General features: G+C 46.1%; 1 protein-coding gene and 1 long non-coding RNA gene across 2 annotated transcripts in view; one reads left to right on the forward strand and one right to left on the reverse strand.

Moving 5' to 3' along the window:
- LOC137323085 (uncharacterized) overlaps positions 1-19,732 on the forward strand; it is a 31,063-nt gene extending 11,331 nt beyond the window's left edge. Inside the window, exons 2-3 of the long non-coding RNA XR_010963298.1 lie at positions 3,336-3,533; positions 19,386-19,732. This is a non-coding gene — a long non-coding RNA (uncharacterized lncRNA). The remainder of the gene's footprint in view (positions 1-3,335; positions 3,534-19,385) is intronic.
- gpc6a (glypican 6a) overlaps positions 1-25,303 on the reverse strand; it is a 1,048,968-nt gene that overhangs the window by 463,510 nt on the left and 560,155 nt on the right. The window contains exon 3 of the mRNA XM_067986490.1: positions 20,073-20,464. Within this exon, the coding sequence (XP_067842591.1) occupies positions 20,073-20,464 (392 nt within the window). The remainder of the gene's footprint in view (positions 1-20,072; positions 20,465-25,303) is intronic.

Below are 25,303 nucleotides of genomic sequence, written 5' to 3' on the forward strand. Positions count from 1 at the left end.
TAGAGGACATAGATTTAAGCTGATTGGCGGAAGGATTAGAGGGGACATGAGGAAAAACCTTTTTACTCAGAGGGTGGTGGGTGTATGAAATTCACTGCCTGAATTGGCAGTCGTGCCGGGACTCTCAACTCTTTTAAAAAGTACCTGGACCTGCACCTAAAGTGCTGTAAGCTGCAGGGCTACGGACCGGGTGCTGGAAGGTGGGATTAGAATGGACACCTGGTTGTTCTTCGAGTCGGCGCGGACATTCTGTGCTGTATCTTTTCTATGGTTCTATGGTTCTAAATTTCTTTATGTGGAGGGTTGTTGGGACAAGAAATGTTTCGCCAGAGGGAGTAGTTGAGGCAGGGTCCAGTGCATCTTTTAAAGGAAAACTGAATAATAATTTAAAGCAGAGGAAAATACAAAGCTATGGGAAGACAGCAGGGAAGTGGGATTAGTTTTGGATTGGTTTAGTAAAGAGCTGTTACAATCAGCAGAATGGCTTCTTCCCTATAAACCTCTTTGATTCGTCTCATACTGTACATCAGCCCCAACCTCACGAGACTGTCCCCTAATGTGGCTGTGTAAAGTTTTCAATTTCCTCTGATAGTTATCCTTACTGTCCCTCTGAATAAGATTACCAGTTTAGTAACAGGTTATGAGCAGTTTTGTACTGTGAATTGACACCCATTAGGAACTGGGTTGAGACTAGGAACCTTACAGCCAGCAGTCAAAGGAGACTTTCATCCCATCATTTTGGACTGAATCCAAACCCAAATCCTGGAGATGAAAGGACAATGTAAAGCCATACCATCACTCAGTTGTCCCCAGTGAGAAGGATTTAATTTATTTAACAGGTACAATAAAGGCAATATCAGTGCAACATGAAATGGATGATTCCTTCATCATCCCATAGATTACATTTCACATTTATTTTTAGAGTTTTTTACCTTTCCAAAGTTTCCTTGCATATGTTGGCTTGTGAAATGTCTTTTTTTGAAGATAAAACTTAAAACTAAGATATTCACAAGTCTGACAGAGTGTAATTGTAACACGTTAGGCTAACATGAGGCTTTTTGAGAATGTAAGAACACTTAATGCGACCATCTCCTTTATCTCTGCCCATCACTGCTCAATTTTTAAACATTCAAAAGTCATTGCTACAAAACCTCTTGTTGAATTCTCTTTCTGCAACAGATTGAATGTGGGAGCAGCATTTTGAAATATAATGCAAGGATCTGGTACATCTTGGCTCCCTATGAAGTTATAAAGCAAAGATAACTCAACTTGACAATTTGAACAGCATTTCCAGCTGCTTTGTATATGACTACAGGTGCTCTGCTACTATCACATCTGTAACAGGCTACAACTGACAAGGCTCACTTCCTCACTGATTTCTTTGAATATAATAACTTGAATATGTTTGCAGGGGCTCATTCTACTGCGTGAACAGTCTATGCAGCAAAACCCACATGAAATTAATGGCTGTCAAAAGGATTTAAGGAGGTTGAGGTCCAATTATTTCCCACCAGAAGGGTTTTCGATATTAGACACAGCGACAGAAAGGAATAGCTGGTATTTTATACAACTGATCTAGTTGCAGGTGAACATCAGATTAGATAAGATTATTCACTTCACGTAACATAGTGTCAATGTTATTTGTTTTTAAATAAAATATCTCCTTTATACTTCCCCAAATATTAAAATTTGAAGTAGATAAAATATATGAAAAATAATACAGGATCACTACAGTCTGCAAATTTGAGAACACAGTTGGAGTGAACATCAACAGTCGTTAATCTCTCTAATTCCACTTCCAATGTCCATTAATGAGAATGTATCCTGGTGGCTGACGGCTCACCAATTCTAGTCCCAAAGCTGCTGCTGCTGATCAAATGGCATTCCACACCTTGATTAAAATCTGCCTGGGTCAACATCCCAATATTTAGTTCAAAGTCAGAGAACCTGTTTTAAGCCCTTAAATTTACATTTGTCTAAAATATGGAGGTTTCAAGTGAAATATTGACCAAAACCTGCTCCACTTCCTGGCTACAGTTTCTTTCATGGCGGATATCACCTAGAATGTATTTGTGGAAATAGTTGGGAGGAGGTGGGAAAAATATATCTTGCCAGTTTGGTTGAATGAAAGTGGCACAGTATTGAAGAACTCCATGATCATTACTGCTCCACCTTCAAGGCTGAAATAGGTATTGTCAAGAATAGAGGCTTCAGTGTGAAAACGAATGGCTTGGAAATGCAGCAATGTAAATGAGCCACTGCCTCCAAGCAATGTGGCTTCTGCAGAGAAAAAGATTACTTCAATAATTTAAAATCAAATTGTTGAAAATAAAACAAAATTATCTGCACATCCCAGTTTGTCAGTGAGCTCCCCTTGGTGAATCTTTCCTGCATAAACAGTAGCTCCGCTATTCTCTCTCTCATACAAAAAGCACTCCACCTTTCCTGGAGATCCCTCTCTCTGAAGCACTTGTACTAGCACTGGTCCAAAAGATTCCTTAATTACAGCAAATGATCTGTGAATGCAATGATTCCTTACAATTTAAATGAAAATGGAATGAGGAAAATCTATATACTAACAAATAATTGATGCCAAGGGCTATGCAACACAAATCCACCAAAATCTAACCAGGGATATCACAGAGGCTCAATTATATTCTATTGAAACACCACATCCACCTCGAAGCATACAGATGAAATAACCAGTTAACTGTTGTTACTTAAATTTAAATTGGGTCTGAGTGACAGAACAAAATAAAAAATGCTATTTTACAAATGAAAATCCAACCTAAAATAATTGGGGCGAAATTCAACTTTGGCAGGGCACAAAACCTTCATTATTCCTGGGCTTTATTGAAATAAAATCCCAAATGATAAGCTAACCTGGTGAAGCACATCACCCTCCCATTGTTGATTTCAATGGAATGAAAATCAGGCGGGTGATCTGCTCCGCCAGGCAACCGCCCGGGCAAAGAAGACAAAAATCTACCCCAGGATTTTCGCCCTTGCTATTTGTGGTGAGAGTTCATCTGGAAAACAAAGCAATGAACGTGAGTGAAAGTAAGACTGTCAAACAGCTGAAAGAGGCATATTTTTCATGATATCATCTGACAAATCATTAGTGTCTACGGAAAGTATTTAATGGAATCTAAAAAATGGATGAAGCAACAATTACCTTTCGTGCAGATGCTACAGACAGACTGAAGTCTAACTTAATTGGGGAAATATAAGAAATCCCACATGTATATTGAAGAAGCTTGGCAATCACTCAGATTTGGTGTCTGCTGGAACTGATGAAAATGGTGCACGTAAACTCTGCTGCTCTCTCTCTGCAGGTCTAAACACAGAGGGGCCTAAATTCATTAGCACCAGAATCTGAATGTGATCCGTGAGATGCGCAGCCAAGGTGCGTCAGAATGGAGAGATCCGAGGACCATTCTAAATTTATCCTTGAGTTTCATCATCATAATTGCAGCGACCTGTGGTTGCCAAATGGGTGTCCCACTGGTTTGGATGCCAGCTGAGGCGCACAGGTGAGTCCATGGGGGCAGTTGGGGCCGGGGGGGGGGGGGGGTGAGGAAGAGGCAATTTGGGCGGGGGGAGGGGGAGCGCGAGACAGCACCGGCCCAACTATTAAGATAAGTTAAAAATACTTACTGCAGGCTTCTTCCGCGGCCTCCAACGGTCCCTTTAAGGACTGCTGGTTAGGCTGCCATAGAGCCTGAAAAAGTAGCTGGAGCTTGCTGCAAGGCAAGTTTTGACTATTTTTCACCAATTTCAGGGACTGGACGGGAAATGAGGCCTGCATGTGGTCGCCTAAAAAGAGGCCCTGACGAATCTGGCAGCGGTCCTGGCAGAAATGCAACTCAGGATTTCTTCCGGCTAAATTTGTCATCGTTGTGCCAATTTTACGCCTGAAAATCCATGGGGGTGGGGGGTAAGATGTGTCCCAGTACAAGTATTGACTTGTGCCTGCCTGAGACCTGCACAGCCGACCCCGCCAAAGTTAGCAGGGTCAGGCAGAGGTCCCTGTTTTGCATTGAATGGGGTACCCAAACCACTAAGGCCTCATGTGGGCTGCTCGCATGCCGAGGGCCTAGAAGGTCCAGCAGAGGAGTATCAATCTGCGGGTGTGAGGCTTCAGATTTTCCCAACCCACTGGAAAGGGGCCTCTTTAAAATAATTCTAAGATAATTGAGTATTTTCCTTCAGAGGGCCAGGCCACATTCCTGACCTGGACCCCATAGTGGGCCCTACTTACGCCTCTCTGAAGGCTGGGAAAGCAGGAATTCTCAGCAACGACAAAACCTTGCAGTTACATAGCGCATTTTACATAGTAAAACATCCCAAGGTGCTTCACAGGAGCGTGATCAGACAAAAATTGCCACCGAGCCAAAGAAGGAGATATTAGGACACGTTGGTTAAAGAGCTGGTTTTAAGGTGCATCTTAAAGGAGAGGAGAGAGGTGGAGAGGCAGAGAGGTAACAGGAAGGAATTCCAGAGCTTACAACCTAAATGGCATACGTTGTTCCCCCTCACCCCTGGCCTCGACCCCTCCCCCCAAGCCGATGTCCTTGTTTAGAGTAGACAGAAGCTCTGCCCCAAAGAGGGTACTGCAGAATCCCTGACCGGGACCAATGTAATTTGCAGCTGTTCCAGTCAGAAGAGCCACAGATTTTTGGCCTCAGTGCCTCTTTAAAACTGCTAATGCCAGACCACACTGAGCCTTTTACACAAAAAGTGACTTGGAGAAGTCACCTATTTTTCTTGCGTGCACTGAAAACTTGGACAGGTATGTAGAATGTAAAAGCAGTGAAGGTAGGGATATCACTGGGCCAGTCATCTCAGGTCATTCTTATGCATCTCCTAGCAGGTACTTACTAAGCAGCATCTGGGTTACATATCTTCCTGCTTGAACCAAGAATGGAAAGCCAAAATGGAAAGGCTTTAAAAAAGGAGATAGGGAAAAAAATTGACATACAGCCATTATCTGATGTAGTTAATCACACTGCAAGGCACTAAATGGATAGCTGTTTCAGAGAGCTGGCACAGATGTGATGGGCTGAATGGCTTCCTTCTGTGCTGTCAAATTCTATGGGGGCTAAATTAGGCCACGCATCGCCTGTTTTGTAGGCGTCACACGGCTTCCTAAACTCTGAAAATGGCATCTAGAATGTGCATGCACACTTCTAGCATGACGTGCGCCGGACGCCATATTGGTAAAGGCGTTTGCGAACGCGCAGATAACAAATGCTGGCGCCATGTAAAGTAGGGAGAGTATGCTGTAGATCAGTGTGCAACATTGATTTAAAGGGACAGTTGCGAAATTGGAACTCAACGGTCCAGCCAACTCACAGACTTAACCTCGCACAGCTGAACGGGTCTTAAACAGCATGGAGGACCCCCTCACCAGCGCTATTTAAAGGGATCATGCAGGAGTTACAGGTTAGTTGTTTGATTATTGCTTCTGTCTGCTGATGCATTTGTACCTGTTTTTGGAGATCTCCTATACTTGAATACTAGGACAAGGGGACATAGACTAAAATTTAGAACCAGGACTTGCAGGAGTGAAGTTAGGAAATGCTTCTACACTCAAAGGGTGGTAGAAGTTTGGAATTCTCTTCTGCAAATGGCAGTTGATGTTAGCTCAGTTGTTAATTTTAAATCTGAGATTGATAGATTTTTGTTAACCCAAGGTATTAAGGGATATGGGGCTAAGGCGGGTAGATGGAGTTATGTCACAAATCAACCATGATCTCATTGAATGGCGGAACAGGCTCGAAGGACTAAATGGCCTACTTCCATTCCTTTCTTCCTATGTTCCTAAAAGGAAGTTTCAATACTCTACAGGGAGTGGGCTGGCTAGCTGACAGGCAACAGCAAGGGCACTGGCGGAGTAGCAGGGGTGGGAGAAGGAATGCTGTCATTCTGAGAGGGGTCAGCAGGTTCATGTTCCATGGAGCCACTGTCACTTGCTGCCTCCTGTTATGCGCAACCTTCTCCTGCAAGAAAGCAGTCCGTGCATCGGTGAGTGTCCTGCAAGATGTTTGGATGATGTGGCTGCCATGGTTGAATGGATGGTTGTGTGTGACCTGTGAGTTGTGGGTGTGTGGCTTGCAATAGTAGTAATGTGTGAGGATGAGAAGAAGCATCTGATTGGAAGAGTTGAGTACTGATTGAAAGAGTTTGTAGATCGGTGATGGGGGGCGTAGTCCATGAAGCAGTGGATGTGGCTAGTTGTGTAGTTGATAGGAGATGCCACTTGACAGTTGACCTCACTCACCATGACCACTCATGTCAAATCATTGAACTTCTTCCAGCACTGAGTCCATGAACCTGCTGTCCTCTCTCAAGATGACAGCATTCCTGTCCCACCCCTGCCACTCTGTCAGTGCCCCTTCTAGCTAGCCAGCCCACTCCCTGTAGAATATTGAAACTTTATTATAGGAACATAGGAAGATAGGAACAGGAGAACGCCAATTAGCCTCTCGAGCCTGGTCCGCCATTCAATGAGATCATGGGTTTGATTTAGTAGCCATTACTGAGACGTGGTTGCAAGGTGGCCAAGGTTGGGAACTAAATTGTCCAGTGTACTTGACTTTTCGAAAAGACAGACAAAATGAAAAAGGGTGGGGGGGCGGGGGCCCTAATAATAAAGGATGACATAAAGACAGTAGTGCAAAAGGATCTTGGCTCAGGAGATAAGGAAGTAGAATCAGTGTGGATGGAGATAAGAAATAACAAGGGGCAGTAAACACTGGTGGGAGTAGTTTATCGGCCCCTAACAGTAGTTATACCTTTGGAGAAAGTGTTAATCAAGAAATAAGAGGAGCTTGTAACAAAGATAATGCAATAATCGTGGGGGAATTTAATCTTCATATAGACTGGGCAAATCAAACTGGCAAAAGGTAGTTTAGAGGACGAGTTCACGGAATGCATTCAAGACAGTTTCCTAGAACAATATGTCATGTAACCAACCAGGGAACAGGTTATTTTAGATCTTGTCTTGTGTAATGAAGCAGGGCTAATTAGTAATCTCTTACTAAGGGATCCTCTGGGGAAGAGTGTAACATGATAGAATTTCACAGTGAGTTCGAGAGTGACGTACTTAAGTCCGAAACTAGAGTCTTAAAATTAAACAAAGCCAATTACATAGGTTTGAGAAGCGAGTTGGCTAAGGCAGATTGGGAAATTAGATTAAAAGGTATGACAGTAGATAAGCAATGGCGAACATTTAAAGAAATATTTCATAATACTCAACGAATATACATTCCATTGTGAAATAAAAACTCAACGGGAAAAGTGATCCATCTGTGGTTAACTAAAGAAGTTAAGGATAGTATTAGATTAAAGAAGAGGCTTATAAGGTTGCCAAGAAGAGTAGTAAGCCTAAGATTTGGAGAGTTTTAGAAACCAGCAAAGGATGACCAAAAAATTGATAAAGAGGGAGAAAATAGAATTCTTGCGCTCGCAACATTTTCCTCTGAGAAAATGTTGAGAGCACAAGAGGAGATATAGCAAGATAAAGTGGTTTAGGAATAAAGTTCCAAAAGGCAGGGGCATAACAGCAAAAAGACCAGTCTCTGATGGTGAAGCTGAAAAGGAAGGAGAGAAGCAGTAATCCAGAATCAGCAGAATGGAGAATTTGGCCAACGACAGATGGCTGGAGAAAGTTGGGTGGGGTGAAATTGTGCAACAATTTGAAAAAGAGAATGAGGATCTTGAAGCTGATTTACTGGGACAGTGAAAGTCAGCGGAGTTGGGTGAGGACAGAATGCTGGGTGCGCAGAATTTTGTGCGGAAAAGAGCTTGGGCTGGAGAATTCCAGATTAGCTAGTCTGCGGAGGGTGGGGCAGGGAATTCCAGAGCTTAGGGTCTATACAGCATAAGGAGTTCCCCCACCCCTGGCCTTGCTCCCTCCCCCCAAGCTGATGGGGAAGGTGGAAAGTCTTGAGGTGGTAAAGCCATGAATGAATATTTTAGCAGTGGTGGAGTGAGGTAGAGGCATAAGTGGAAGTAGGTCATCTTGGCAACGGGCCAGATATGTACTTGGAACAAGCCAGTTGCGTTCTCAGGCAAGCAACATTAAGATGGACGGGAGTTTAGTAATCAAATGCTGCAATGCACTAAAATTCTCAGAGATTCTGATTCTAGTCTGTTTCTGAGCTCTGTTTTTGTACAGTAGGTATTAGTGAGATTGGGACTGATTAGTGTGCTCAAACTTTGTGCGTATGTGGATGAAATGAGAGGCATGATTCAATGTGTTAGGCAAGTCTTGCACTGATGCTGAACAGCTTATAAGTGTGAATAATCATGTTGCATTGCTTTGCCAACTGAGATAAAAATGGCACTAGAAGAAATCATTTGATATGTCACTGGTGCTACTGCTGAGCCAAGCAATAATCTTGATGATGCCAAGCCCATGGAAGCCAAATCTACTCTTAGATTCACTGCAACAGAACACAAGTCAGACAAGCACAAGATTTGACAGACAGGTTTTGAAGGGCACAAATCTGCTGCCTGACAACATTTCAGCTTATGGCAGCAAAAACTGGCAGTTCATGATAACTAATAAGGGAAGAAAGCAATCTTCAATAAAGACTTTGTTTTAAATTCCCTTAAGATAGCACAGAAAATCAGTGAGGTGGAAAATTGCTGTATTGTTAGGTTGTGGAGAGACGGTACTACATTATTAAGTACTTTAATAGAGCTCATGGATTATTCTCACCCTGCAGTGATTGAACTGTTGTTACTACTGTCTTGCATTCATAGGCACTATATTTCAATATTGTTCTGTTCATGTCCTGTTCCTGAATCCATTATTTTACTGCACTAGCTTGAAATAATTACTATACATACTACATAAACACATTTCAATGGTGCACTGTGAAAGTAGAATAATAAGTACATTGTGGATAAAAGTACTTGCATGAATGGCTTTATTCGAAATTCAGTTTTGGAAACTTATGGCTGACGTCTATTTTTAGTATCAGGAGATCAAGTTCTGAGGTGCAGACTTTGTTATATTGCTGCCTTCATTCTAATATCCAACTATGGTCAAACCATAGTTGGCACTATAAGGAGTACTGAATTTAGAAAGTGGCCTGATGATATAAACTAAAGCTACAGTACAAGTCTTGTGCAATGTTAGACAGTCATTTATAAGAAACATGTCAATGAACTGCCATGTGCTTTTCATACAATCCAATTATAAGTTAATTTATTGAGAATAACTTTAGAAACTATGGAATGAGTAAAAGCTGTTTGGTCCATCAAGCCCATTCTTTCCAACAGACCAGACAGAGTTTGCATTGTCATGGACACTTCCCAAATTATTTATTTCCTTGAAGCAGATAAGCAAGTAGGTGCAACATTTTGAAGTAGCAAACTGTACAATTTCTCCCTGAGCACTGAGCAAAAGGTACAGCTTTGACAAAGACAATAAAGGAGAGGATGACAAAAGGAAGTACAAAGAGGTTAGGAAAGGAGTAAAAAAAAATTAGGAAAGCAAAGAGGAATGACGAAATTAAATTATCAAGGAATATATGTGCGGTTCAAAACCCCTTTAACAAAAGATATTTGAAGAAAAGTGGTTAACTGTATCCCTTTTAAACAAAGACATTTGGAAACCTGCAAACACAGTAATGTAAACCATGTTCTCGCAAACGCTGATGGCATTGGAGAAGTGTGAGTTTCGGGATTGAAGATATTGTACTGCGGATAGATATCTAGATTATTAAATAAATAAGCTAGATGGATAATATTGAGCTTAAAGTGTTGTCAGGTTTTCAAAACACACAGGTGTTTGGAAGCACAACCTTTTCAACACGGCAGGGGGTAATGTTAGAAAAGGCAACAAGGCAGGAGGTTGGTCTTAAAACCTTTCAAGGAGGCTTCAGGCCTCCATTTTTAACTAATTCCTGATTTCAACCCCCGGGGTGGGGCCAGGTATCCCGGGCCTTCTGCTTTACGCCTCGTGAAAGGAGGCGAGAAGGCCCGAGACTGCAAGTAAGTGCCCACAAAGGCATAACTTGTGGGCCCGTTGGAGCAAGAGTGCTTCCCCCAGGCCCAACAAGCCCACCTGCACCGACCCTCCGCCTCGATTGCGGCCCGCCCCGATCGCGGACACCCCCCCCGATCACAGACCCCCGATCCCGGACCCCCGATCATCTGACCCCATTCTCCACCTCTGACCCCGATCCTCCGACCCTAACCCCCCCCCCCCGACTCCGACCCTCCCCCTCAACGATCATGGACCCCCGCGATGACTCCCAATCCCACCCCACTTGTGACTGACCTCCGATCCCATCCCCCGTGACTCGTGGCCCCCGTGATCACCTATGCCCACATGTGCCCACCTATGCCCCTTGCCCACCTATGCCCTCGCACCCCCCCCTCCACGCAAACAAAGACTTACCTGCAGACGTCCTCTCCCTGGCTGGTCTCCCATCCGACTGAGACCAGCCCGTCAATCAGCCGGTCAGTCAGACAGGAAATCGACAAAAAAAAAAGACGTCCTTACGTCAAAATCATAAGGACATCCAGGAAACCCGTACTAATGGGTTTCCCAACCTCAAACTGACCCCCCCGAACCCTTCCCGGCTCCGTTTCAAAATTGAGCCCATGGTCTTTTCTACATCAAAGGGTCTCCAGTCACATGATCAAAGCCTAAACTGTCAATCATTGGAGTATGATAACGATTGAGGTATAGCAACGGGGAGCAATTGGACAAAAAGAATGACTGTCCCCAATCCAACGTCCTATTGGTAAAAAACAATATAAAAAGAAGATTTTGAGAGAAGAACGGCAGGGGGGTGGTTCTCTCTTCTCTTCGCCATCCGGCAGTCACAAGGAACGCACACTGCAGATGAACTTCACGCAAGAAGAAGAGGACATCGAGTTCTGAAGAGCTGATCAACCTTCAGGCCTGATGAGCAAAATTCTTGGTTTAAAGCTTGTATATGTATTAATGATTTGCCTGATGTGTGTATGAATTGTTAAGTCATTACATAATAATGTTGCGAATTAAGTATAAAGTGGGATTTTATAAAGGTAAGTCACTTGTATGGTTTGATTTTGCTCCGTGAATGCTCGTATGAATGATAATATCATTAAATAATTACTTTTGATTAACAAAACTACCGTGAGGGTGACTCTCTTTACTTGACTATTCATCCGGTGTCCAAGAATCACACAAAATAAGGAATTCCCTACATATAAAAGGAAATAGTGAAGTATTCTATAGATACATAAATAACAAAAGGAAAATCGGGATAGGGATAGGACCACTAAGGGATGCACAAGATAAACTTGCAGGTAATTACAGTGAAATGGCAGAAATATTGAATAATTACTCTGCCACAGTATTTACCAGGGAGATTAACAGGGAGGACATGACATTAGAAGAAGAGATCAAAACAGATATCAAGACATTTAAGATAGAAAGGGGGGAGATAATTAATAAACTAATCAAACTTAGAAAGGATAAAAGCCCTGGTCTGGATGGTTTGAATCCGTGCATACTAAAAGAAGCTCAGGAAGAGACAGCAGAGGCATATATATAACATAAAAATTCATTAAAAATGGGAATAATGCTAGAGGACTGGCAGACAGCTAATGTTATTCCTATATTTAAAAAGGGAGATAAAACAAGTCCAGGGAACCATAGACCAGTCGGTGTAGGAAAGATAATGGAATATTTACATTTCCTGCAGGAAATGTGCGCCCACTTCCTGCCTGACATATTGGGGGCCTAGTAGGCCAGTTAGCGCCTGTTTTCTGGGTGGTGCTCGGCTGAATTTATAGACCATTTAGTCCTTTCAGTTGACAAGTTTAAAAGGAAACTATATTCACAAAATGAGCCTGAAATATACTATCAATAATACTAGCAAACAAATGCTTCATGTGTTCATGACATTCTTCTATTTGATATTTTAATGGAGCATTATACAAATATAGGAAATGTATGTTCATATCAGCAATAGAATTTTCTAGGCTACAAGAGGCAACTTTAAGAATTTGCACAACTGGTGGGGAGCTCTGCTTCCTGAGAGTCCAGATTGGGAATTCATGTATGAATATATTTAACAATCTAATACCAAAAGAAATGCAGCAGTTTATATTTTGCACAAGATTTTATACTTCTAACTGCCTTGCTCATGTACTGAAGACACACACGAGAGCAAAGTTTAAACTGCAAACGAGCAGGAGAACCGTACAGGACACTGGAAATGGCAATAGTGTTCCTGTTTTTATGCTCGATAACCAGTCAATGGACTGCGCTGCATGTGGCCAAAGGAACTACATTTTCTGGAGGACTAATGTGGATGAAAACATTTGTGTTTTTACAAGTGTCAACTTCTCTAAATTTGTTGTGCATTACAACCTTGTTGATTTAACTTTTATGACCCTATTCTCTGAAAGCTGTGCCAATATTTCAACATTCCTGTCTTTAAGCTGACAAACACTGGGTTTGACCTGGAGTTCAATACTCACTATTCTTGTTTATCTCTTCCCCCCCAGTGTAATTCTCCACAAGTTTCTCATAATCAACCTTTAACAAAACAGTAAAAAGCAAAAAGCTGTTTTTTTTTTCTCATTTGCATGAATCTGTCTCAGGATGTGATCATTACTCAGAATAATGATACAAATGGGAGAATAGTTTATCACTTTCTACTGCTCTTGTACCACTGTTTCTAAACATCTGCTTTTTCTTAAAATGAATGCACAAAACAAAATATGCAGGATTGACCTTTTAGTGAGCTTTGGTGTGAACAAAGTCAGACTGTGTGTTGAGATCAAGGTCACAGAGGGTGCCAGATAGCCAGATGGCACATGAATACAAGCAGACATTTTTCCATTCAATTTGACCTTTACCTGTTAATTAACTGACATCTTAATGTGTTCATTTGTAATTATTTGCTTCATTTGAAGGAGAGGAAAAGTGTAGAGGGAACACCTTCAGTATGAAGTGCTTACTTGTCCATATAATTTCCAACATTTAAGTAAATATCTTGTGCTTCGTAGGAGGCAGCAACGTTTCTGTTACACATTTTCCAATTGGCTCCACTGTTACCTGGTGCTTCCTGCATAAGATTACACAATGCCGCCAGTCTGATGATAACCCAGGAAAAGTTAGTAGTGGCTGAATATTGCTGTGTGCTCAGGTCAATCTCAAACCCCAATTTCAGTTATACAACAAAGCCACTCCCATACTTACAGCATTATGTCAACAGAACCTCCGACACCAAAAGGTTGCTCGCTGTTGTGAGGCTGCAAGATTTCTGGGGTGCTGCAGCATTAGAAGAGGCGGGCACCAATTTAAAGGGGTGAAAGAACCCCGAAGAGGATGGCCAATCTAAAAAGATTTGTGCTGGGGAACAAAGTGGAAGTAGAGCAGGCCCTCTTTCTCTACCCTGACATTTTGGGACTTTTCTGCCGCTACCCCTAGGGCTACCACCAGGCTGATTTCCCATTCCTAACCAAGGCTACTGAAGCGAATTGAACTGACCCTAGTGCATCTGGCTGAGATCAGCTAACTCACCACAGAACTTGGGGGCTTCCTGATCTGTAAGGTTCGGTTTGGCAGCCCAATATCCTTCACTTTGGGACAAAAATGATACTTCTCGCTTTCCCTTCCTTATGAAATGTTTGTGGATTTGTTCTATATTCACTCATGTCCTCCTCAAAGAATGACTTTTGCCCACAACTATTATGTTACTAATGGCAACAGTATGAAGAACAATATTATGATGTAATTAGTGGAATTCTGAAAAACAGCAAAGGCAGAAAATATGGCAATTTATCACATGCCTTTTGAAAGTCCATCAACATGCCTTTTGAAAGTCCATCGACACAACATCTACCCTCTCTGTTACCTCATCAAAAAACTCAATCAAGTTAGTTAAACATGATTTGCCTTTAACAAATCTATGCTGGCTTTCCTTTATTAATCCACACTTGTGCAAGTGACTCTTAATTTTGTCCTGGATTATCGTTTCTAAAAGATTCCCCACCACGGAGGTTAAACTGTAGTTGCCGAGTTTATCCTTATACCCTTTTTTGAAGAAGGGTGTAACATTTGCATTTCTCCAGTCTTCGGGCACCTCCCCCACATCTAAGGAGGATTGGAAGATTACAGCCAGCATCTCTGCAATTTCCACTCATAGGGGGAAAAAAAAATTGGATAAGGGTCCATTTCGGGCAGGGGTAGCGCGATGCGCTAGTACCCCGCGTCCAATGGACACTACACAGGCAGCACGTGAACTTCGTGCTGCATGCTACTTACCATGATATCTCCATTCAGCCAGCGCAACCCGCGCTGCTGAGAGGCTGCACGGAGAATGGGGAAGTTGGAAATGGGGCGTGCACAGCGCACATCATCAGCAGCCTGCACCTCTTAAAGGTGCAGGTGCACATTGCAAATGACTCAGCTTACTTGCAGGAGGGAAAGGTGGCCACGAGAATAGCTGGACCAGCACAAGAGAGGGCTCCACGCTTCTCTGATGATGCTCTGGAGGCCCTGGTGGAAGGCGTGGACGAAAGGAGGGCCAACATGTACAAATAGGGTGGCCGGAGACCCTCCAGACTTCAGCTCCGCAGGCACTGGCAGGCTATGACGCAGGAAGTATATGCCAAGTGCACTGCACCACGCACATGGGTGCAGTGCTGAAAGAAGTTCAATGATTTGACACGAGTGGTCAAGGTGAGTGAATGCAAGTGTCAAGTGGCACATCCTACCAACTGCACCACTGCTCCATGCATCACACTCCCCGTCACCCACCCACCAACAAACACTGCCCATCCATATGCAATGCTACACTTGGCATGCTGCATCTCACCCGCACATAGTACCACACTTGCAGGACACACATTCACCACTCACAAGTCACACAAACTGGCAGCTATTCTACCATGACAGGCACATCACCCACACAACTTGCAGGACACTCACTGACATACTGTCCTCTGTCTTGCAGGAGAAGGTAGCGCATAACAGCCAGCAACAGGAGGGACCTGAGGGTGGACGGGCACGATTACACGTCCTCACCCCCTAGAGGAGAAAGTGCTTAGGATCATTGGGCGGGCCGTCGCTGCAGCCGTCACAACATGCCGCGCTGGAGGTCCCAATGAAGGGGGTCTCTGAATATCTGCATATCTCCTTTTCCACATCTCCCCCCTCCCATAATCATTTCTGACTCACTGCTGCACATGCTGTCAGCACACACGTCTTACTTGCTCCACTCCACATTCCACAACTCAACCTGTTTCACTTTGTCATTGTAATTAGTGGTGGCACTGTCCGAGGAGGAGGAGAACACTGAAGCCACACCGTCACTTGATCTGACATTTGCTTCCACCAGCTCAGTGACTGACACTGCGCGTCCTTTAGAGGTTAGGTTAGAGGAGGGATCTGTACGTGGTGAGACACCGAGCACAAGTGCGCAAGAGCCAGGGTGGAAGGAACGGATACCACAGGTCCCAGCTCACCAGAGGGCGAGGTTGCTCACTAGTTCTGCTGCAGAGGAGTCAGATGAGGACTTCGATGGGCCAGGCTACAGAAGACGGCTTATGGGCGTACACCACCAAATGCTTGGGGCACTGAAAAACTTGCCAGAAAGCCTGCGCACAATGAGAAGGGGCATGGAGGAGTCCAGCTCCAACTTGGCATAGGGCTTTGCACAGAGCTTGGAGCCCATCCTTTCCAACATGGAACGGGTGGTCACCTCCATCAGCACACCTGTGGAACCCACCACGATGCAGCGTCTGATGACTGATGTCACAGGTTCCATTGCAACACAAACATCTGCCATCCAAGGTCTCACTGCTGCATTTGCAGCTCAGGCTGCTGCCTTGGAAGCTCAGACTGCTGCTATCGTGGCTCTGGGGACCACTGTGGAACGGGGCTTCCAGGGCGTCACAGCACTCCAGCAATCCATTCTCCAGCCGATCACCAGGATTGCTGAGGTGCCGCCCTGGGTGAGTGGCTGTGGCGCCATGGCAGTCCGACCTGCTGTGCTCTCTCAGGATGACAGCCTTCCTGCTCCCACCCCTGCCACTCCGCCAATTGTTGCCTCTCAGCCAGCCAGGCCAGACTGCTGCAGCCCATGCGATGGTGCAGTCTGAAGCAGGGCCCTCCAGGCCCAGAGCTGCTCGAGGTCATCCTCCAAGGCCATCTGCACGCTCCTCCATTGAAGGCAACAGCCTCCCACCACCCATGCTCCAGCCACTGGGGAAGCACCCCGTAGCAGCACGAGGATAGGTAAAAGCACACGAACGAAAGGCACTCAGGGAATACACAAGGGTGAATAGTTCTGTTCTGTTTGCATAATTTCATTTATTCATTGATAAATGAGACTATGATTTTGCATTTGGTGGTGGTTTTCATTTATGCAATGAGCTGAGAGGGACACCAATGTGTAATCAGATGGAGGGCGATTTGATTGTCTTGTGGTAGCGGAAAGGTGGGGAGTGTAGGACTGTGCTGAGTTGGGGGATGTAGTTCCAATTATTGATAGTGGGCACGGATCAGGCGAGCACGCACAGCCCTTGCAGACAAGGTGTGTGGTTCCTGTTGCAACATTGCGTCTTCCTCCACTTCCTCTTTTGGCTCCACCCCCTCCTCCTCCTCCTCCTCAGCCTGTTCCACCTCCTGCTCCTCCGCCTCTTCCTCCTTTGCCTCCTCCTCCACCTCTGGCTCAGGGTCTTCTCCATTCATTGGTGGCAAAGGCTGGTCCCTCATGATGGCGAGGTTGTGCAGTTGGCAGCATACCACCACAAATCTGCCCACCCACTCAGGGGAGTACTGCAGGGCTCCTCCAGACCGGTCCAGGCAGTGGAAGCATTGTTTGAGAAGGCCTATGGTGTGCTCCACAATGTTGCGTGTGGGATCATGGCTCTAATTATAGGCCTGCTGTGCATGTGTGCGTGGGTTCCTGACCGGTGTCATGAGCCACGGCGTGAGGGGATAGCCCTTGTCGCCCAGTAGCCAGCCTTTGACTTGCCGAGTCAGGTGAAAGATAGCTGGCAAGTTGAACTGCCGCATGACGAAGGCGTTGTGACTACTCCCAGGGTAGCGGGCATCGACCTCCATGATTCGATGCGTGTGGTCACACACCAGCTGCACGTTGAGGGAGTGGAAGCCCTTTTGGTTGACAAAGATGGCTGTGTTGATGTGCAGGGCACGCAGGGAAATATGTGTGCAGTCAATGGCACCCTGCACCATGGGGAAGCCAGCAATGCGAGCGAACCCCCATGCTTGCTCGTTCTGATTGTCTCTGTGCAGAGGGAAGGTGATGAGCCTGTTCCTCATGTGGTACAGTGCGTCTGTGACCTCCCTTATGCAGCAGTGCATTGCATACTGTGAGATGTTGCACATGTCACTAGCAGAGACCTGAAATGCTCCTGAGCCGTAGGAATTCAGTGCCATGGTGACCTTCACAGCCACAGGCAATGCTGTCCTCGCCCTGCTCTGAGGCTGCAGTTGTGGCCGCACCAGTTGATAGATCTCGGTGACGGCTTCCTTGGTGAACCTCAGGCATCGGATGCAATCCTCCTCGGTCATGTTGAGGTAAGAGGATTGGTTCCGGAAGGCTCTCATTCAGTAGGGCCTCCTGCTCAGTGCCCTGCGCCTCCTCGTCCTCCGTCTCCTTGCAGCTTGACCAGCTATGCGTGGCCGCTCTGCATGTTCCCAGTTGTGCTCGATGCCCAGCGGGAGACCACCCATGGTTGGCAGAATGTTGTTCAACCATGGTTGTAACTTTCCGACCCGTAAGGCAGCACCTGCCAAACCTCTCTCAAAAGTAGTGTAGGAACTCTCAGTAAGAATAGGGAGCTTCAAAAAACACTTCCTACTCCTCCAGCAGCCAGAAGCAATAATCCAGCAACTAACCTGCAACACTTGCATGGCCCCTTAAAATAGCACTGGTGGGGGGTCCTTCAGGTACTGTAAGAAACGTTTCGATGATCGGGGTTAAGACTATGTGTGGAGTTGAGCGTTAAGGTCCAAAACGGTGTCTATCACCTTTAATCAGCGTTGCACACTGATTGCATGCATTTTATCCCTACTTTACATGCTTTCCAGCGTTCAGTATTCACGCATGCGCTAACTCCTATACTAAGATGGCGTCTGGCACCATCACGCTGGAAACGTGCGTGCGCATCCAAGACGCCATCTTGGATGTCAGAGAGGCCGTGTAGCGCCGAAACAATGGGTGCGACACGGCCCAATTTAGCGCCCTTACTTCCCTCAGTAACCTAGGATGCATCCCATCCGGACCGGGTGACTTATCTACTTTAAGTACAGCCAGCCTTCCTCGTACCTCCTCTTTATCAATTTTTAGCCCATTCAGTATCTCAACTACCTCCTCTTTTACTGTGACTTTGACAGCATCTTCTTCCTTGGTAAAGAAAGATGCAACGTACTCATTTAGTACCTCAGCCATGCTCTCTGCCTCCATGCGTAGGTCTCCTTTTTGGTCCCTAATCGGCCCCACCCCACCTCTTACTACCCATTTACTGTTTATTTGCCTATGGAAGAGTTTAGGGTTGTGGATGTAGAATTGTGGATGGCTGAAATATTTTAGGAACCCATGCACAACATACTGCTTGTCAACATTCTGGGAAGTGAGCCAGTATAGAGAGTAGAGTACATTTTGCCTTTTTCCAGTCTGACCTTGTTTCTACATTACACTCACCAACTGGCACTAGTCCTACTTCCAGGACAGACCTAATTTTTACTTCATTGCCCCATGTGCCTATTTCACTTGGCTGAGAAATGATTTTCGAAGTTGTGCATCACTTCAAAAAATTGGCTTCGAGCTTCCAACTAAGCTTGCTTGACATCCTACAACTACAAGGGATATCTCCATGTCCATTTACTGACATTGGTGCACTGAGACTGCTGAGTACTCGATAATTTAATCATTCCACTGCATCATGGAGTCATACCTGCCAGACTATAGGTAAACAAATTTTGTCACGTATGGAGATATGATAGGTTCACCACCATGCCTGTTTGTAGTCCTGATCTGGGAGGAGCAATTAGTTTGACAACATCAGCCACCTGAGGATGCACTACTTTACTAATGATCTTATATATAAAAGAAATGCATCCATTTAGAACACTTCCTCCTTTACTGTGTATCCATCTACTTCCATTGCGTGCTGTCAATGCTCTTCCATGATCAGTTAACAGAAGGAGCACTTTTGAAAGATGGAATTGGTCCTAGTCATTTTTGGCTGTCCTCTCTCCCCCTTCCCAGGACTCTGCTGTCTAGCTGCAGAATAGATTCAAAACCCAGTCAATTCTGCATATTTCCCTGATAGCTAAAGGAGACCCTAAGAAACGAAGTATCTTCATCCATCCTGGTCTCTCTCCCCCACAGGAAGATCACCTCAACTGACTTACATTGGCTTCAGCAGACAGGAGGAGAGGAGGAAAGGGTCCATCCCTTCTAGAAGAAGGAATTTACATGTTGGAAGGCATCGTTAAACAGAGCAACTGGCAAGGAAAATGTTCAACAAAGGAATTGAGCATTAAGCAGTGCAACATTGGAGCTTTAAGCACAAAATTAACCCTTATATATTGATTTACTCTGCCAATGTACGATTCAATACCATCAGTAATTATATTAAAATTTTAATATTGACCGTTGTAAATAAAATATGCCAAGTGAACATTGAGAACTACATATTGATCTATTATATTAAACAGGATCTTGATGTAACTTCTATAAGGGATATGGAAAACAGGATGGATAAATGTGATTTGCACTATTTGCTTGTGTGGAGGGTAAACACCGACATGGACTGGTTGGGCCAAATGGCCTGTTTCCATGTTGTAACTTCTATGCATTTCTAAATTAAGTCCTGAAAATTGCAGCCATTTTTATTTTTCCTGCATCTATACTGAAATGTTTATTAGAATGCTAATGCTTTAAATCTGTACACCTCTAAATTGGCAGGTGAAAGTGTAAATACTACTGTGTCATGGTGCCAGTCAATGTGGAGATGACATTTAGGTTTTGTGAATGGCATGTGCAATATCCAAACTGAAGGAATTCTTCTCTTACCTTTGATACCCTGTTGGCAACTTCCCTGCCAACAGTCAGACCCTGCACAAAGGCCCGAGCTGCAATAAAAGCCCTTGTCACCTGTATCTTCAGCTTTCGAGGAACGTCTCCAAATGGCTTGAGCTGGTCAGTATATTTGCTGACGCATTCGAGGTAGTCCTCTGTGAAATGGTACTGTGGGTTTACCAGCTGGAACATACGTTCCAGCAAACGAGCCCAGAAATCGTTGAGCATCTCTTCCAGGTTTACATTGCCACCTGTGTAGTACCGCTTTAGTTCTGTGAAAAGATCCTGGAACACTTCAGAATTCTGCATGTACAATCGGCCATATGTCCGTATAAACATGTCATTCAGCGACTTCTCAGAATTTTCCAAGAGTTCTCTGAAGAATTCTGTAAGAATAAGAAGCAGACTTCAGGGAATTATACTAAAGATAATGAAAAGTTTTGGCAGTTTTAATCAAATATCAATAATGCAGCAATTAAAAATACACATACATATAAAGGATATTACACAAGATATTTGAATCCAACACATGCCATGAGTGAAATCCAGGCGACATATTATTTTAAAATAATTATTTTAGTCTCATTCAGCATTGTACTTAACAGTGTCACATGCCGCACTTATTTATGCAATGTATACGCTTCACTTACGGATGGTAACATTTAAACAGAGTAAAAAAAATTACATGTATGAATCATCTATGGTGGTCTTTTTGTCATGCGGTGTGATGTAGTGGCACCCCAGGATGTAGTGGCACCCCAGGATGAAGTGGCACCCCAGGATGTAGTGGTACCCCAGGATGAAGTGGCACCCCAGGATGTAGTGGTACCCCAGGATGTAGTGGTACCCCAGGATGTAGTGGTACCCCAGGATGTAGTGGTACCCCAGGATGTAGTGGCACCCCAGGATGTAGTGGTACCCCAGGATGTAGTGGTACCCCAGGATGTAGTGGCACCCCAGGATGTAGTGGTACCCCAGGATGAAGTGGCACCCCAGGATGTAGTGACACCCCAGGATGTAGTGGTACCCCAGGATGTAGTGGCACCCCAGGATGTAGTGGTACCCCAGGATGTAGTGGTACCCCAGGATGTAGTGGTACCCCAGGATGTAGTGGCACCCCAGGATGTAGTGGTACCCCAGGATGTAGCGGCACCCCAGGATGTAGCGGCACCCCAGGATGTAGTGGTACCCCAGGATGTAGTGGTACCCCAGGATGTAGTGGTACCCCAGGATGTAGTGGCACCCCAGGATGTAGTGGTACCCCAGGATGTAGTGGTACCCCAGGATGTAGTGGTACCCCAGGATGTAGTGGTACCCCAGGATGTAGTGATACCCCAGGATGTAGTGGCACCCCAGGATGTAGTAGCACCCCAGGATGTAGTGATACCCCAGGATGTAGTAGCACCCCAGGATGTAGTGATACCCCAGGATGTAGTGGCACCCCAGGATGTAGTAGCACCCCAGGATGTAGTGATACCCCAGGATGTAGTAGCACCCCAGGATGTAGTGGCACCCCAGGATGTAGTAGCACCCCAGGATGTAGTGATACCCCAGGATGTAGTGATACCCCAGGATGTAGTAGCACCCCAGGATGTAGTGATACCCCAGGATGTAGTAGCACCCCAGGATGTAGTAGCACCCCAGGATGTAGTGGCACCCCAGGATGTAGTAGCACCCCAGGATGTAGTGGTACCCCAGATGTAGTGGCGCTCCAGGATGTAGTGGTACCCCTGGATGTAGTGATACCCCAGGATGTAGTGATACCCCAGGATGTAGTAGCACCCCAGGATGTAGTGATACCCCAGGATGTAGTGGCACCCCAGGATGTAGCGGTGCTCTAGGATGTAGTGCCGCTCTAGGATGTAGCGGTGCTCTAGGATGTAGTGGTGCTCTAGGATGTAGTGGTGCTCCAGGATGTAGCGGTGCTCTAGGATGTAGTGGTGCTCTAGGATGTAGTGGTGCTCTAGGATGTAGCTGTCCTCTAGGATGTAGTGGTGCTCTAGGATGTAGTGGCGCTCTAGGATGTAGTGGCGCTCTAGGATGTAGTGGCGCTCTAGGATGTAGTGCCGCTCTAGGATGTAGCGGTAGTGGTGCTCTAGGATGTAGTGGCGCTCTAGGATGTAGTGCCGCTCTAGGATGTAGTGTTGCTCTAGGATGTAGTGGTGCTCTAGGATGTAGTGGTGCTCTAGGATGTAGCGGTGCTCTAGGATGTAGTGGTGCTCTAGGATGTAGTGGTGCTCTAGGATGTAGCGGTGCTCTAGGATGTAGTGGTGCTCTAGGATGTAGTGGTGCTCTAGGATGTAGCGGTGCTCTAGGATGTAGTGGTGCTCTAGGATGTAGTGGTGCTCTAGGATGTAGTGGCGCTCTAGGATGTAGTGGTGCTCTAGGATGTAGCGGCGCTCTAGGATGTAGCGGTGCTCTAGGATGTAGTGGTGCTCTAGGATGTAGCAGTGCTCTAGGATGTAGTGGTGCTCTAGGATGTAGTGGTGCTCTAGGATGTAGCGGTGCTCTAGGATGTAGCGGTGCTCTAGGATGTAGTGGTGCTCTAGGATGTAGTGGTGCTCTAGGATGTAGTGGCGCTCTAGGATGTAGCGGTGCTCTAGGATGTAGTGACGCTCTAGGATGTAGCTGTCCTCTAGGATGTAGCGACGCTCTAGGATGTAGCTGTCCTCTAGGATGTAGTGGCGCTCTAGGATGTAGCGGTGCTCTAGGATGTAGCTGTCCTCTAGGATGTAGTGACGCTCTAGGATGTAGCTGTCCTCTAGGATGTAGCGACGCTCTAGGATGTAGCTGTCCTCTAGGATGTAGCGACGCTCTAGGATGTAGCTGTCCTCTAGGATGTAGTGGTGCTCTAGGATGTAGCGGTGCTCTAGGATGTAGTGGTGCTCTAGGATGTAGCGGTGCTCTCGGATGTAGTGGTGCTCTAGGATGTAGTGACGCTCTAGGATGTAGCTGTCCTCTAGGATGTAGCGACGCTCTAGGATGTAGCGGCGCTCTAGGATGTAGTGGCGCTCTAGGATGTAGTGGCGCTCTAGGATGTAGTGACGCTCTAGGATGTAGCGGTGCTCTAGGATGTAGTGGTGCTCTAGGATGTAGCGGTGCTCTAGGATGTAGTGGTGCTCTAGGATGTAGCGGTGCTCTAGGATGTAGTGCCGCTCTAGGATGTAGCGGTGCTCTAGGATGTAGTGGTGCTCTAGGATGTAGTGGTGCTCTAGGATGTAGTGGTGCTCTAGGATGTAGTGGCGCTCTAGGATGTAGCGGCGCTCTAGGATGTAGTGACGCTCTAGGATGTAGTGGTGCTCTAGGATGTAGTGGCGCTCTAGGATGTAGTGCCGCTCTAGGATGTAGCGGTGCTCTAGGATGTAGCGGTGCTCTAGGATGTAGTGGCGCTCTAGGATGTAGTGCCGCTCTAGGATGTAGTGCCGCTCTAGGATGTAGCGGTAGTGGTGCTCTAGGATGTAGTGGTGCTCTAGGATGTAGCGGTGCTCTAGGATGTAGTGCCGCTCTAGGATGTAGTGTTGCTCTAGGATGTAGTGGTGCTCTAGGATGTAGCTGTCCTCTAGGATGTAGCGACGCTCTAGGATGTAGCTGTCCTCTAGGATGTAGTGTTGCTCTAGGATGTAGTGGTGCTCTAGGATGTAGTGGCGCTCTAGGATGTAGTGCCGCTCTAGGATGTAGTGTTGCTCTAGGATGTAGTGGTGCTCTAGGATGTAGTGGTGCTCTAGGATGTAGCGGTGCTCTAGGATGTAGCGGTGCTCTAGGATGTAGTGGTGCTCTAGGATGTAGTGGTGCTCTAGGATGTAGCGGTGCTCTAGGATGTAGCGGTGCTCTAGGATGTAGCGGTGCTCTAGGATGTAGTGGTGCTCTAGGATGTAGCGGTGCTCTAGGATGTAGCGGTGCTCTAGGATGTAGTGGTGCTCTAGGATGTAGTGGTGCTCTAGGATGTAGCGGTGCTCTAGGATGTAGTGACGCTCTAGGATGTAGTGGTGCTCTAGGATGTAGCGGTGCTCTAGGATGTAGCGGTGCTCTAGGATGTAGTGGTGCTCTAGGATGTAGTGGTGCTCTAGGATGTAGTGGCGCTCTAGGATGTAGCGGTGCTCTAGGATGTAGCGGTGCTCTAGGATGTAGTGACGCTCTAGGATGTAGCTGTCCTCTAGGATGTAGCGACGCTCTAGGATGTAGCTGTCCTCTAGGATGTAGTGGCGCTCTAGGATGTAGCGGTGCTCTAGGATGTAGCTGTCCTCTAGGATGTAGTGACGCTCTTGGATGTAGCGGTGCTCTAGGATGTAGCAGTGCTCTAGGATGTAGTGGCGCTCTTGGATCTGGTGGCGCTCTTGGATCTGGTGGCGCTCTAGGATGTAGTGGTGCTCTAGGATGTAGCGGTGCTCTAGGATGTAGTGCCGCTCTAGGATGTAGTGTTGCTCTAGGATGTAGTGGTGCTCTAGGATGTAGTGGTGCTCTAGGATGTAGCGGTGCTCTAGGATGTAGCGGTGCTCTAGGATGTAGTGGTGCTCTAGGATGTAGTGGTGCTCTAGGATGTAGTGACGCTCTAGGATGTAGTGTTGCTCTAGGATGTAGTGGTGCTCTAGGATGTAGTGGTGCTCTAGGATGTAGCTGTCCTCTAGGATGTAGTGACGCTCTAGGATGTAGCTGTCCTCTAGGATGTAGCGACGCTCTAGGATGTAGCGGTGCTCTAGGATGTAGTGACGCTCTTGGATGTAGCGGTGCTCTAGGATGTAGCGGTGCTCTAGGATGTAGTGGTGCTCTAGGATGTAGCGGTGCTCTAGGATGTAGTGGCGCTCTTGGATCTGGTGGCGCTCTTGGATCTGGTGGCGCTCTAGGATGTAGTGGTGCTCTAGGATGTAGTGGTGCTCTAGGATGTAGCAGTGCTCTTGGATCTGGTGGCGCTCTAGGATGTAGTGGTGCTCTAGGATGTAGTGGCGCTCTAGGATGTAGCGGTGCTCTTGGATCTGGTGGCGCTCTAGGATGTAGCGGTGCTCTAGGATGTAGTGGTGCTCTAGGATGTAGCGGTGCTCTAGGATGTAGCGGTGCTCTTGGATCTGGTGGCGCTCTAGGATGTAGTGACGCTCTAGGATGTAGCGGTGCTCTTGGATCTGGTGGCGCTCTAGGATGTAGTGGTGCTCTAGGATGTAGCGGTGCTCTTGGATCTGGTGGCGCTCTAGGATGTAGTGACGCTCTAGGATGTAGCGGTGCTCTTGGATCTG

Source organism: Heptranchias perlo, chromosome 6 (assembly GCF_035084215.1).
Source record: "Heptranchias perlo isolate sHepPer1 chromosome 6, sHepPer1.hap1, whole genome shotgun sequence".
NCBI classification, from domain to species: Eukaryota; Metazoa; Chordata; class Chondrichthyes; order Hexanchiformes; family Hexanchidae; genus Heptranchias; species Heptranchias perlo.